The 13,984-nt window shown below is 32.6% G+C and overlaps 1 protein-coding gene across 3 annotated transcripts; it reads left to right on the top strand.

The window, feature by feature from the left end:
- The first annotated feature begins 248 nt into the window (after positions 1-248).
- LOC143053947 (uncharacterized) lies at positions 249-10,167 on the top strand. 3 transcript variants are annotated; one of them, XM_076226765.1, is made up of 9 exons: positions 249-838; positions 1,548-1,735; positions 2,303-2,369; positions 3,006-3,221; positions 4,172-4,301; positions 5,058-5,249; positions 6,618-6,788; positions 7,499-7,583; positions 9,049-10,167. In XM_076226765.1, the coding sequence occupies exons 1-9, from the start codon at positions 385-387 to the stop codon at positions 10,099-10,101; spliced, it is 2,556 nt and encodes an 851-aa protein (XP_076082880.1). In that variant the 5' UTR covers positions 249-384; the 3' UTR covers positions 10,102-10,167. The 3 variants fall into 3 exon arrangements, with proteins under 3 accessions (XP_076082880.1, XP_076082882.1, XP_076082881.1); XM_076226767.1 differs by lacking the exon at positions 7,499-7,583 and having other exon boundaries at positions 9,049-9,228; XM_076226766.1 differs by lacking the exon at positions 1,548-1,735 and having other exon boundaries at positions 630-838.
- The last annotated feature ends 3,817 nt before the right edge of the window (positions 10,168-13,984 follow it).

Raw genomic sequence — 13,984 nt, forward strand, 5'->3', positions numbered from 1 at the left:
GTGTAATGGTTACTTTTCAATAGATTATATTTGAGAAAGTCCAGCAGCAATTATTACATATTCCAGGTTGACCTTACTGTGCCCACATCGGCATCTATACAGTTGTGATAAAAATAACTTGTTTTCAAAAGACTCAAGAAAGACGTTCGAAGAAAACAGTAAAAAGTTCAAATCAAGTTTAAAGGTTGAAGCGTATCTAGAACTCTCATTTTCATTAAGCTTAAGGGGGTACCATACACCTAAGAAAAGATAACTCTTACTGAAATTCTAAGTTAACTAACGTCAATTAAGTGTTTTAAAATACGCCTCATATTACAAGCGTTTTATTGACATGGAATAGTTGTTTACCTGTTGTTATGAAGCAGACGATACATCACTGTCATAATGGAACAGCGTAAACGTAATACGTTTGGTAAATTTACGAGATCTAAATCTGCCGATAAGAAATCGAGTCGTTCAGATTACTTCAAATGGTTAAATGATGGCAGGAAATTGGAAGATTCTCCGCAAGTCGGCTTGCGTAATGATCATGGCAATTACGTTTGCGAGTATCTTGATGTTGGGGCCGAGGCTGAATTGGAAGGTGATAACACGTCTGATGTACCAAAATCTTGGGCAATTGGGAGAAGAATTGTAGAGTGGAATATCCTGGCGGAAGGAATGTATTGCTGTACTTGCAAGTGTCCACTTCACCTGTCAGATATTGTTGGAGAACGATTGTTTGGGCTAGGTGGTCTACTGATGGTAGATTGTAAACTGTGTCATACTGTTACTGATGTGCATTTTGGGAAGAGAGGACCATCTGGAAGTTATGACATCAACACAAAAGCTTCCATGGGTATGATTATATCACATGCTTGTAAATTATAATACTACTAGTCTGTATGATGCTAATATTTACGGATCCAACCATTTTAAAAAGGGGGGTTCCTAACCAAAGACGAAGTGGTGTTCCAACTACATGTCCCCATTCATCCATTTAAATGCATTGACTGTCAAAAAAAGGGGGTATCCACCCCCCCCCCCCACCCCACCCCCTTTGAATCTGTGGCTGGTTTACATTTTTAAACATGTTGCATTGTTTATTTGACATAATTTTATTTTGATGCATTCATGATTTTTTATTTAAAAACTAAAAAGAGCCCTTGGGGTCAATTACTACTGATTAATGTGTCTAACTTAAACTGTGCATTTATTGCTTGCAATTTTTTTTAGGGCTTCACCATTAAATGTACAACTACATGTACATGTACATGTACATCATCATATCATGTTAATATTCTTAGATGATATTTTGTAAGCCAAGTCAGAGACATTAGCACAGGACTTACAACTTGTGTCCTGTAAATTAATCTTCAGTTTAGGAAATTTTACAGAAATTTACAATTTTAAAAGAAAAAAATACCATCTTTACTATAGTTTATAACAAAAGTTAATAACACAACTTTTTCTTAATCTTAGAAATGCAGGTGTGTATATTTTCCATTATTTATTTTAGCAATCAATTTTCTTTCTCAATTTTTGATATAACTCATATTCTATTAAAGGAATGATACATGCAGGGATGGGCCCAACTCATCTGCAGAACTTTCTGGCGGAATGTAACCTGCCATCCATTACAGAGAGCACATTAAGGAAAAAAGAGAAAGAATTAAGTGGACAAATTAGAAATGTAACAATCCAGTCCTGCAATATGGCACAAAGAGAGGAAAAGTCACTCAGCACAGATGGCAATGTAAGTATTAAATGTATGCATACAAAGTGGAATATCCAGACTATATGCCTCTTTATAGAAAACTCAGTCCTTTTTACCCCCCCCCCCTTTTCTCAAAAAAAAAAAATTATCCTTATATTGTGTAACTTCATGGAGTACACATAAAAAAGTCCTAGATCCTTACAAATGTATAATAACATCAAACATGTTTTTAAAGTTAAAAGCTTATTTTTTTTTATTATTTCATAGACAGAATAAACAACCATACATTTACATGCATGTACAGATCAAGACTTTTCACCACCTAAAATTGCACAGGACAGCACAATTTTTTTTTATTTAATAGTGAGGACCAGCAAAAATACAAAAACAATAATTTCTAATTGTGTATTAGGTGTGCAGACACTGCAAATGTTTGTTTCTTGCAAACATATGCACCCAAAATATGTTTTTGTGTTCTTAATAATGTATTTGCAGCTTACTTCAAAACTAGGTATCCTAAAGGTTAAGGTACATGTAAATGTTTAAGGTCAATTTATAATAAACTTGCTGGGACTTTTTTTTTATAAGAAATGCAATCTTTTCTAGATTGAAGCAAGTTTTGATGGTGGCTGGCAAAAGAGAGGATCTGGTTGGAATTATAATAGTAATACAGGTAAAACATAATTATATGATATAATGTCTATCATTCATGATTTCTTACTGTATGTTGAATCAATTATTCATATAATTAACTAAATTGGACAAAGCATTAATTTCACTGACTATTTAAATATATATGAGAAGCTGTAGTTAAAGAAATATCTTCCCATACTTATATTTATTCAATCCCTAGGCTAGGGTAGATCTCTTGTACTTACCTGGTTCAGTTATAGCAAATAGGTGAGCTTTTGCCATCATTTTGTAAACATTATAGAAGTTAGTTGTGTTACATTGTACATGATTGTTAGTGACTCAACTGTCCACCAGAGCTCACACTTAAAGTAGACAATTGTAGCTACACAACTATAAAACCTTCAACAATGAGAAAAAGTTATATCCAACATGAAAAATACCAAACAATTCAAATGAAAAAAATTAAAAGCATAATTAATAACAAAACAATTTATGAAGAAAATATGACAAGTATAAACTAACAACCACTGAAGTACAGGCTCTTTATTATCAATATCTGTACGTCATATTAATCTGTAACATGACATCATTCTGTTAGCATTTCATTAAAATACCCTTTATCTCACACCCTATTCAATTCATTACAATATTTACCTTTTTCTTTTTATTCTGGCAGGACATGCAACTTTTATTGGAAAGGAGACAGGAAAGGTGCTGTCATTCGATTTAAGAAGCAAGACATGTAAGATTTGTGAGTTCCATCAAAACAAAAAAGAGACAGTTCCGGAGCATGAGTGCCATCTGAATTGGCATGGGTCTAGTAAATCCATGGAGGCAGACATGGCGGTGTCAATGGCCCACACATTAAAAGATTGTGAATGTGAAATTAATGGTATGTTTCATATTCAAAAGAGTTCCAAAAATTGCATTGAAAATATCATATAAAGGGAAATAACTCTTATTTCCACAATCTTTTCAAATTTGAAAGGTGATCATTTTTTATACTGCAATCAGCTATTTTACTATACAGATAAATTAAGCTATACATATAAACGTTAGCTTTATACGTCAATGACCTCAACTAACCCATAAGCCCCGCCTACTAACCTGAACTACTGTATTTCATCAACAACGTCACTTCAAACCATGGTCAAACTTTTATGTATTTAAACTTGTTAGATCTTCAAATTGTTAATTTATATACCATGCGTATCAAATTTTATTGATTAAGTTTATTTTCCCTTTCTTATTTCTGATCATTTCAATGTCTTACAGCCTAGACTATGCTCATAGGGAAATACCCCAAAATGGTACCCCTAAGAGGGAAATTCCAAAACACTTCTTTTTAACAATATTTGATACATATTTTTAATTTTCTTTTTTTTTTTTATAGATTTCAGTATAAAAACAATATACGTATAGTGTCTTGAAATATGAAATTTATTTGTATTCGGCACGAAACAGGAAAATGCTCGGTAGAACCTCGCATTTTCCCCGTTTCTAAGCCTCATACAAATAAATTTAATATTTCAAGACACTATATGTATATTGTCTAACTAATTTTTACAGGAAACTTGGATTTTGTTCTTACACTTTTATGACTTAGGCTAGAATCAATTGATTTTTTGGTAAATTATATGACATGACCAATGTAATGTAAAAAACCAGTTTATATTTATTTAAGTTGCTTTATTAATACATTAGCTACATGTAATTAAATAAGGCATAATATGACAGCTTTCACTATTTTCTAAATAAAAAAAATATGCTTGCCGTTGTATATATCTTGACCGCTCTTGTTTTGCCTTTTGTAAGTTTATAATTATTCAATCGTCATTTCAGTCATACATGCTGATAATGATGCATCAACAACAGCAAGACTTGAAGTGGAGTTTGGAAATATCCAAAAAAAAGATGACCAAAACCATGTGAAGAAGGGGTTATCAACCAGCTTGTATAATATTTCAAAGAGGTATTTTACAAATTAATTTTAGTGTCACAGATCTATGACAAGGCTAAAGCCCATCCTTAACTAAATCAAATCTTACGTAAAGATCTTATTATATTGATCTGTGAAGACTACTTACTCTAAAAAAAAACCATTACAATGAAATTTCAATTTTGTATTGTTCAAAGACATATAAAGATCTTTGTGTTATCTGAATTCACAAACATTACATTGAAAATTAAAAGAACTATTATTATCGCTATTTTGTGCATTTTTCCTTTGACCTTTTTTTGTGATGATTTCTCATATCATGCTACTCGCTTGAGATGGAAAATTATGGCTAGAAACTAAGGAGGCATATATGTGGCGTTGCTAATGAAATTGACATGAAATTGACAATGTCATCATACAATGTACATGTAGGTAAAATAGTGATAAACAGATAATTTCTGCCCTATAGTCGGGTTGTTGTCTCTTTGACACATTCCCGGACATTCTCAATATTATTATTGGTCATCTCAACTCGATACTGATCTATTTTAAATAGTATACATATATGAATAATCTTCATGGCTTATGGAAGAACCAAACAGTTTTCAGTGAGGCTATATTAAGTTTAGAATAGAAAAGCAGACATTAAAAAAATAGAAACTAGGACCTTTTTTTCTGAGAATTAAAAGGCAGACGCATGATTCCATGATTGAAGATTTCATCCATGCCCATAAAAGTCTAAAGATTTTTTAAATTTTTTGCATTCATTATATGTTTCTTATTTTGCAGTTACAAAGAATTGCAAAAGGATGAAACAAAACAGTATATATTGAGGTGCTTTATGTATGCCATTAAGGGAGGTGACAATGAAGATGACATAAAGATGGGGCTGCAAAGAATTGTACCACATATTTTTGGATCACATGAAAATTGTAAAGATGCTGACTGGTGTAGCTATCATCAAAATCCAGAGAAATTTATGTAAGATCTTCTTTACTGGTATTGACAACATATTGTTTTCTGTATTGTCTTATTTCTCAAAAAATAATATATATATATGAAGATGTGGTATGAGTGCCAATGACACCTCTTCCATCCAAGTCACAATTTGTAAAAAGAAACCAATTATACATATATGTCAATCCTAAAAAAATTGATTCTTTAATATGCTGAACCTAACCGTGTAATTTTGGATTTATGGCATGGTTTTTAAATTGGTCTACATTGATTGGTCTACAAAAAATCGAGGTCCAACGGGTCAAAAATTAAACTTTGTTTGATTTCATAAAAAATTGAATTAAAGGGGTTCTTTGTTAGGCCAATTAAAATTAATTGATAGATTTTCATCCCCGCCTGCCCCGTTTTTTTTATTTTGATAAAATTACGATTTCCAGATTTTGTGGAACACATAGGTACAAAAACATAACTGCATTAAACCAATTTACAAAAGCACAAACTTGTTAAATTTATGACAGTATATTGAGTTAAAAAAGGTCGGCAAACATACACTTGTTATCTAATGTAGATTTACACATGGCTATTGTTTTTTTTCTGTTGACAAACAGCAAACACCTTCTGTCCCAATAGAGTCATTCAAAGACTTCTTTTTATTTGTTAAGTTCATGTCTTTCTTATTATTTATATTTGCATCTGTATAAGAAGAATTATAAAATCACCAACCCTATTACTTTCAAAACAGTTTGAGTTTTCATTTTATTTTGTACTCAAATTTCTTTTGTTTCATAGCAATGCATATTTGTTTCATTTTATGTAGACAAAAAACGTCGCTTTAAGAAAGATAATTAAATTTGGAGTAGGTAGTCCAACTGAAGAAAGCGTTTCTCTATGGTTTTGCTGTTTACTAATAATATGTTTCTAAAGCAGCAATTACATGTACATGTACATGATGTAGAACAGTAGGTGCAGGAGCTGATCCAGCCATTTTGAAACGGGGGGCTTTCCAACTGTACATATGTATGTCCCCATTTAAATGCATTGATTGTCCCAAAAAGGGGGGTTCCAACCCCTGGACCCTTCTTTGGATCTGCCTGGCACTGGGTTGCCAATCAGAGATTTTTATTTGAGTTTTGAAAAATTATGTATGATTCCTCATATATGTATATGCATGATATAAGCTTATTATTACGGTTGTATTATGTTCCGCCCTTTTTTTTCTAAGACCTCCCCTTTTTCTTAACACCTCCTGACACTATTTTAAAATTTCTTGATCTACCCATTTACAGAAATATAGAGCATATATGCTAACACTAAAGTTTCAGGATAAGTATTTTGTGCAAATTCAACTTTGAAATGTAAACTTTATTTTCATTTTATTCATCTTCATTTCAGGTATAAAAGTTTACCAAATGGGAAACCACTCAAGTCTGAAGGATTAAAGGTTGAATTGAATAATTTAGTGACCAAAATGATTGGTAGGAGTAATTCTTTAAATGATCTTGGATCTACACAGTCAAATGAAAGCTTTAACCAGCTTGTATCTGTAAAGGCACCTAAATCAAGGTAATTTATATTTATTTCATAATTTGGTATTGAATTAAATGCATTTCAGTTCCCATTCTTAAGCAACAATGAATATAAGTATAAAAAAAAATATGTCGTATGATTACTGCACCAATAAAACAACTCTATACAATAGACCAAATGACTCAGAAATTAACAGCTATGGTTACAGTAAGGCCTTTAACAATGAGAAATTTTCATATGAAAAAGCTAGCTATTAAAGGGCCCAAATCACAAATTTATATAAGAAGATGTGGTAATAGTGCCAATGAGACACCTCTTCTATCCAAGTCACAATTTGTAAACAGAAAACCAATTATACATATGTCAAAATACAACATTCAACACAATTTAAACAAGAAAACTAACGGCAAAACTAATTTAAAAAAATAAAATAAATGAAAAACAAATATGTAACATTGCAATTACTGACAACTAGTTGAAAGCCAATAACCATGATAACAATAAAAAAAAATACATGTAAAACTTAATTTTCTTGTCAGGCAGGTTACAGTTTGTTAGTTTTCAATGAAGAGAGATAATACTATTATAGTAAAACGTTGTATAAAACTATTAATCTTTTGCAAAGAGTCTTCATATTTGGTGAGTTGGTATGTCACTGTTGCCTGCACCTTTGACATCAAGTTCAAATTAATGAAGAGGGGGATATATTTTAATGTACTTAAATAGTTCTTCATACTCTTTTTTAGACATTATGGTGGATCATGCTCACTTCAGAATAGGCTATCTGCAGCTGTGCTTCAGAAAAATGAAGGATATGGCTACTTATCCAAGGTAACTATGAAATTGTTTACATCTTTTTCTTAATGAATGATGACATAGTGTTTGAATACAATTTCTTCATTTTCTTCATTTTCCTTCCTTTTTTATTTCTTTCTTCTTCTTTATCTTCTCAGAAAAGCCTGTTCAGATAACTTTATTAATCTTTTGATGTAGCATATAATGAATTTAAAGTATATGTAAAATTGAGAATGGAAATGGGGAATGTGTCAAAGAGACAACAACCCGACCAAAAAAAAAAAAAACCCACAACAGCAAAAGATCACCAACAGGTCTTCAATGTAGCGAGAAATTCCCGCACCCGGAGGCGTCCTTCAGCTGGCCCCTAAACAAATATATACTAGTTCAGTGATAATGAACGCCATACTAATTTCCAAATTGTACACAAGAAACTAAAATTTAAATAATACAAGACTAACAAAGGCCAGAGGCTCCTGACTTGGGACAGGCGCAAAAATGCGGCGGGGTTAAACATGTTTGTGAGATCTCAACCCTCCCCCTATACCTTTAACCAGTGTAGAAAAGTAAAAGCATAACAATACGCACATTAAAATTCAGTTCAAGAGAAGTCCGAGTCTGATGTCAGAAGATGTAACCAAAGAAAATAAACAAAATGACAATAATACATAAATAACAACAGACTACTAACAGTTAACTGACATGCCAGCTGTATTACTTGTCTCAAGTTCCAGGATTGGTAACTAAGACCTTGACCTTAAGTTCATGAAAATAAAATTTCAAGTAATCTCTGTATGTCCACTCCATGACCTTTTGTTCGTCTGACCATTCTCTCATCCTCTTTCCTTACCTCACTCTAACTGAAGTTTTAACTGAAGTTTGCCTAATCAGGGAAAGTGAGTCACCTAATTTTCTATAGTAATGCCCCTTTATAACTTTGAAAATTGCAAATTGTTTTGTTTCCTTACTCCAACATTAGTTTGAATTCTATATAACTGATACATATAAGAATCACAACACTCAGACAGAGTGTAAAATTTATCAGTCTATAGTTCTGTCCCTTTTTAACTTGGAAAATTACAAAGCTACAGCGGATATATTTATGACATCTTACACATTCTCCCTTAATAAATTTTATCTTTTTGAAACCATGTTACATATTGCATCCAATGTTTATATACAAGGAGATTACTGTAATAGTATTGTTTTTTTAGCCCTGCAGATATAAATTGTACAATTTTCAGTCACAAATTATGTTTATCTAGTAAGTAACTCAATTATAGTTGACTTTCTTCTCAAATTATTATCTTTATGAATAAGAAGATGTGGTATGTGTGCTAATGAATCAACTATCCATCCAAGTCACAATAAATGAAGAGTTACAATTATAGGTCAAAATTTGTGTTCAAGATGTAGATTACTGTTTTTTTTCTTGATTTTCAAATTTTAAAGCAGATATGTGTATTATATTTTAATTATGTTGCAATTTTTTTTTTTTTAGATCAATGAAGCAGCAAACCTCTCTCCAGGGGAATTTACAATGGCAATTTCGGCTGTAAGAGATAAAAAACTGGAAAAAAGGAAAGAAAAGAAAAATTCACAGGAATACAAAGTCAACCGTATACAAAAGAAAAGGAACCGTAATACAAATGAACGTAAAAATCTTGTAAGAGAGGGTAAAACCTATGGATCTCAAATGGAGTTTGATCAACAACAGGACCCTGAGCTTACCACAGAAATTCCTCTTCCGTTCAATCTTGATGGCACTGAATGCAAAGTTTTTTTTGATTTGGAAACAACCGGCTTGGGAAGGAACAGCGACATCATTCAAATAGCAGCTAAGTCGTATTCCAATAATTTTAATAGGTATGTTGTTCCCAGAGTGGACATACAGATTGAGGCCAGTAAGATAACTGGTATTACTTACAGCCATGGGACGAATAAAATGTACGTTCGAGGACAAATAGTTGAACCGGTGTCAATTCATAAAGCTCTACTAGATTTCATACAATTTTTAAAGGAACAGAATCAGCCAATAGTATTAGGTCATAACATTTGTAACTTTGACATTCCTGTAATTGTCAACAAATTGAAAGAATATAATTTGTTTTCGACATTTGCTGAAACAGTGAAAGGTTTTATTGACACAATGAAAGTGGCTAGAAAGTATATTCCCAAACATGATGTAGAAAATTATAAGCAGCAGACTCTTGTCCAACAGTTTGTAGGAGAAAATTACCTCGCCCACAATGCAATACAGGATGTGGATTCCTTAAAAACATTATATGACAATAAACTTGCTTTACTAGTGAAATCTGATGATGTGTTTGCCATTTCATACCACAATTGTATGGACTCCTACTCTGGCTTACCAAGTAGGAAAATTGTTTCAAGGCCAGTTTGCATGCAACTAGCAAAAGATGGAATATCGTTGAAACACCTCAAATTGGCATCTGTACGAGATGTAAATGGATTGAAATTTGTCTTGCAGGACCATAAGATACCACCAAAAAGTGTGAAATGCATTCAGGATTACTTTCAGACGGAGGAATGAATTTTGTTTGGCCAAAAAATAAATATATGTCTGCGTTTTCTTAAAACCTGACTGTGTCTACCCTCATACTTGTTTTATTATTCTACGAACACAATGAATTTGCCAGGAATAAGATTTTTCAGTCTGTCAGTTTGTCTGTCCTTTTCTTGGTAGTTCAACTTCTTAAAAATGGCACAACTGAATTTAATGAAACTTAGAAGGTGGTAAGAATGCAATAAGGGTGTACATAAAACAAAGTTATATGAAAAATTGATTCCCTGCATTATAATTTATTGTCCCAGTTCAATTGACACTGAATAATAAAGAATTTGCCATTTTTCGTCTGCAGAAAAAAATGACCGCCAAAGTCAAACATTCTTATTACCAGTGGTTGGATATTGTACATACCTATCATATAGATATGCCAAAAACTATTTCTCTGAAGCTACTAAAAAAGATAAGACCCAAACTTTAAAGTCTCATGATGTTCAAAATTGCTAGGAACACACCACTTCATGATAATCCATCTGATATACCAAAGATGTAAGAACAAGGTCAAAAGTTATGGGTTGGTCATTTTCATGCAAAAAAACTACATTTAGTTGACTTTATGGTTAAATTGAGAACACATGAAGGTCAACATGGTGCAACACACATTATCTGATGATGATTCATCTACATACCAAAGATCTAAGGCCAAGGTCAAAAGACAACAAGGCATGGTAAAGTGTTTATATTAAAAAGTAAAATTGACCTTGAGGTCAAATATAAGGTCACATGAAGATCATCACAGTACAGGACACTCCATCTCATTATTATACATCCCCATACAAAAGATGCAAGACCTATGTCACAGGACAAAAAAAAACACATATGGCCTTGTTTTTTTAATTCTATCAAAACATACATTTATTTGACCTTGAGGTCAAAGTACAAGGTCACATGAAGTCATCATGAAATGTGACACTCTACCTCATGATGATACATCAACATACAAAATATCTAAGCCCTAGGTCAAAAGACAAGAAAACAATGCCCCAATTATACTATCAGAATGGAAATTGCTCTTATTTATTGAGGGTGGTGGTAATATAAAAAAATAAAATTGAAAAAAATCTGGTGGTTAAAAGTTTATAATATTTCACAAATTTAACAAAATAATATAGCAGAACAAATGGTTAGTTTTTAAAAAAAATTAAACGACACATTTTTTTTTTTTTTAATTTTGTCTTCAAATACTGGACCCCAAAAAGTCACTTTTGCGTGCGGAATTTAAGACCCCCCTTTTTTAATTCGGACAAAAATTTAAATCCAGAACAAAAAAAATACAAGCAAAAGGAACTGGTGAACTAATATTTGTCTTAGTTTTCACTATTAACTATGCTTTTGTCAATTTAGGATCATTTTTAATTTTTTTTTAACATATATACCCCATACCCATATTTCGGAAACCTCAAAATTATGCTTATATTAGCATGTAAAATATGTCATATTCGAGTTGCCAAATCTTTTTAACGTATGGTTCAAATCCTTCGAAATTTTTACAAAATGTTTAGCTTAACCTAGTTTATCAATGGGATAAAAACAAGAAAAATTAAACGACAGTTTTTTTTTTGGTGTTTAGTGTTGGGTACCCCCTTAACATGTAAATGCGAGTAAATAAAAGACATTTATTTATTTGAATAAAAAATACATTTGTTACATAAAAAAAATATAAGTTTAAAATGTCAACTACCGGAAATAAAATCGCTTATAAAATATGTTATTTAAATAAAAACTTATCAAATAATACCATTAAAATATGAAAGAAATTTGTGTTAAAATCATTTGCTATCACAAGTTGTAAAACTGATAGAAAAAAATTATTATCCAATAAAAAAATTTGAAAATGGTGTGGGCAAAAAATAGTATCTATATTTTTTATTCTTTTGACCATGCAGTTCAAACCAGCTCGACTAGTGAAGTGTAAGCATTTTTCGAATAATTATAAATATTATATAGAATCTCCCCCCTTTTTATTGGATGCATTCCTTTTTTTACACCATGAGAGAGTATGAGTTTATTTTGTTTTTTAACTGCTAAAATTACTAAATAAACTTACTAAAATTTGAATGTCCGTCAAATGAATGTATATAAATGCATGTATTATAAGGAAAATAATTGAGAAACTATTTTATATCATGAATAAATCACCGAATATATGTTAATTCCAGAGTTCACTTTTTGGCTAAAATTATGTTCATCAATAGGTCGAAAAATCAGCATCAGATTTTGGGAAATCAGCCTTAAGTCTGAAAAATTCAGACAATGATTTAATGCGAAGGCGTGATTTTTCATGTCAACATAGAAGTGCAGACGTGTCAGGTGATACTCTAGCATTTGGTCCTCTGGTCTAGAGCGTCCCGGAAATTCTTTAGCTTAACCTGAATCTTCAATTTCATAAATTCCTGTATTTGGCAAAACTGTTTTGATCCTTTAGCCCCGGTCACAACAGGTTGTACGATTTTTTGTCGTAGAAGAACTATAAAACAATTGTCGTGGTACTGTCGTGGTACTGTCGTGGTACTGTCGTGCAAAATGTCAAAAAATATTTCGAGTGGTCACATCAGCTACGACATGTCCACGATGGTTGCACGATGGGTAAAGTTCAGAAAAAAAGAATTGTAATTGTACTGTCGTGGGTTTTTCGTAAGTGACTCGTGCGAAAATGATGGGACAGTCGTACGACAATCGTGAGTTGTTTGGTGCTATTTTACAGGTTTACATGTAATGGGATGCGCGTGTTACTGTCGAACGACTGTCGCACAACAGTCGTGGGTCACTCGCGCATTTGACTCCGAACTACTATTCTATAAAGAAGGCCCGATTTATTGCGTGTCATTTGACATTTGGTTTCGATATTGTTTAATGTCATTATAAGTTCGGTTCAAATAATAGACGGTTTTCATATTAGTTGATATTATAATTGTTTTGCGAATTTAAACCAGGATGCACCCGAAAAGAAAAATTAACAAAAGATAGGTGGTATCAGTAAACGTGGGTGATGCTGACCATACGAAGGGCCTCCTACCACAAGCTTAAAATAACCCTGCTGATAATGTCGTCACTGTGAAAGGGAACAGGGAGGAGTCTACGCACATTCCAACCGAATTGAGTTTTCTAAATAAAACGAAAATATGTTGCACGACGAACGTAACACAGTCGTACGACATACAATCAAAGTTGTTCGAGCATCGTACGAAATTTGGTAATATTGAGACAATCGCGCGACTGTATCACGAGTGTCTTGCGACAGTCGTGAGATTGTCGTAGGACAGTCGTGCGACAATCGTACGATTGTTTTTATTAAAATGGTTTATTTTAGTACCTAAGACAATGTGTTTATCGCACGACAGTGGTAAGACACTCTCACGACAGCCACAAGACAACAACACGACAAAAAAATCGTAGAGCAAAAAAGTTGCATGTTCAAGTTTCGTCCCACGACACACGACAGCGCCACGATACTGAAAATATCGTGCGACTGCCGTGCAACTGTCATACAACGATCGCAGATGACCCGCGATTTGACCAAATTTCATGTCGTAGGTTCGTTGTGACCAGGGCTATGATGCTCCTTGGTCTTTTGAAATTGGTTCATTCCAGCGTGACTGATGCATCATTTTTAGACGAAACGGAAGTCTGACGAGTACAATAATTGCAATCCTGGTTTCTCTGATGAGTTTGTTTATACTACTTCTTCTTTGTTAATGCCGATGCTGATGGCCATTTTCTTTATTATCTTTTTTATCATTTTTTTATTAGAACCCATCCATGAGCCGAAACGCACGTCTGGCGCAAATATAGAATTTCAATCTTAATATCTATGCTGAGTTTATTCGTCTACAAAAGACTCATCAGTGAC

Source organism: Mytilus galloprovincialis, chromosome 12 (genome assembly GCF_965363235.1).
Source record: "Mytilus galloprovincialis chromosome 12, xbMytGall1.hap1.1, whole genome shotgun sequence".
NCBI classification, from domain to species: Eukaryota; Metazoa; Mollusca; class Bivalvia; order Mytilida; family Mytilidae; genus Mytilus; species Mytilus galloprovincialis.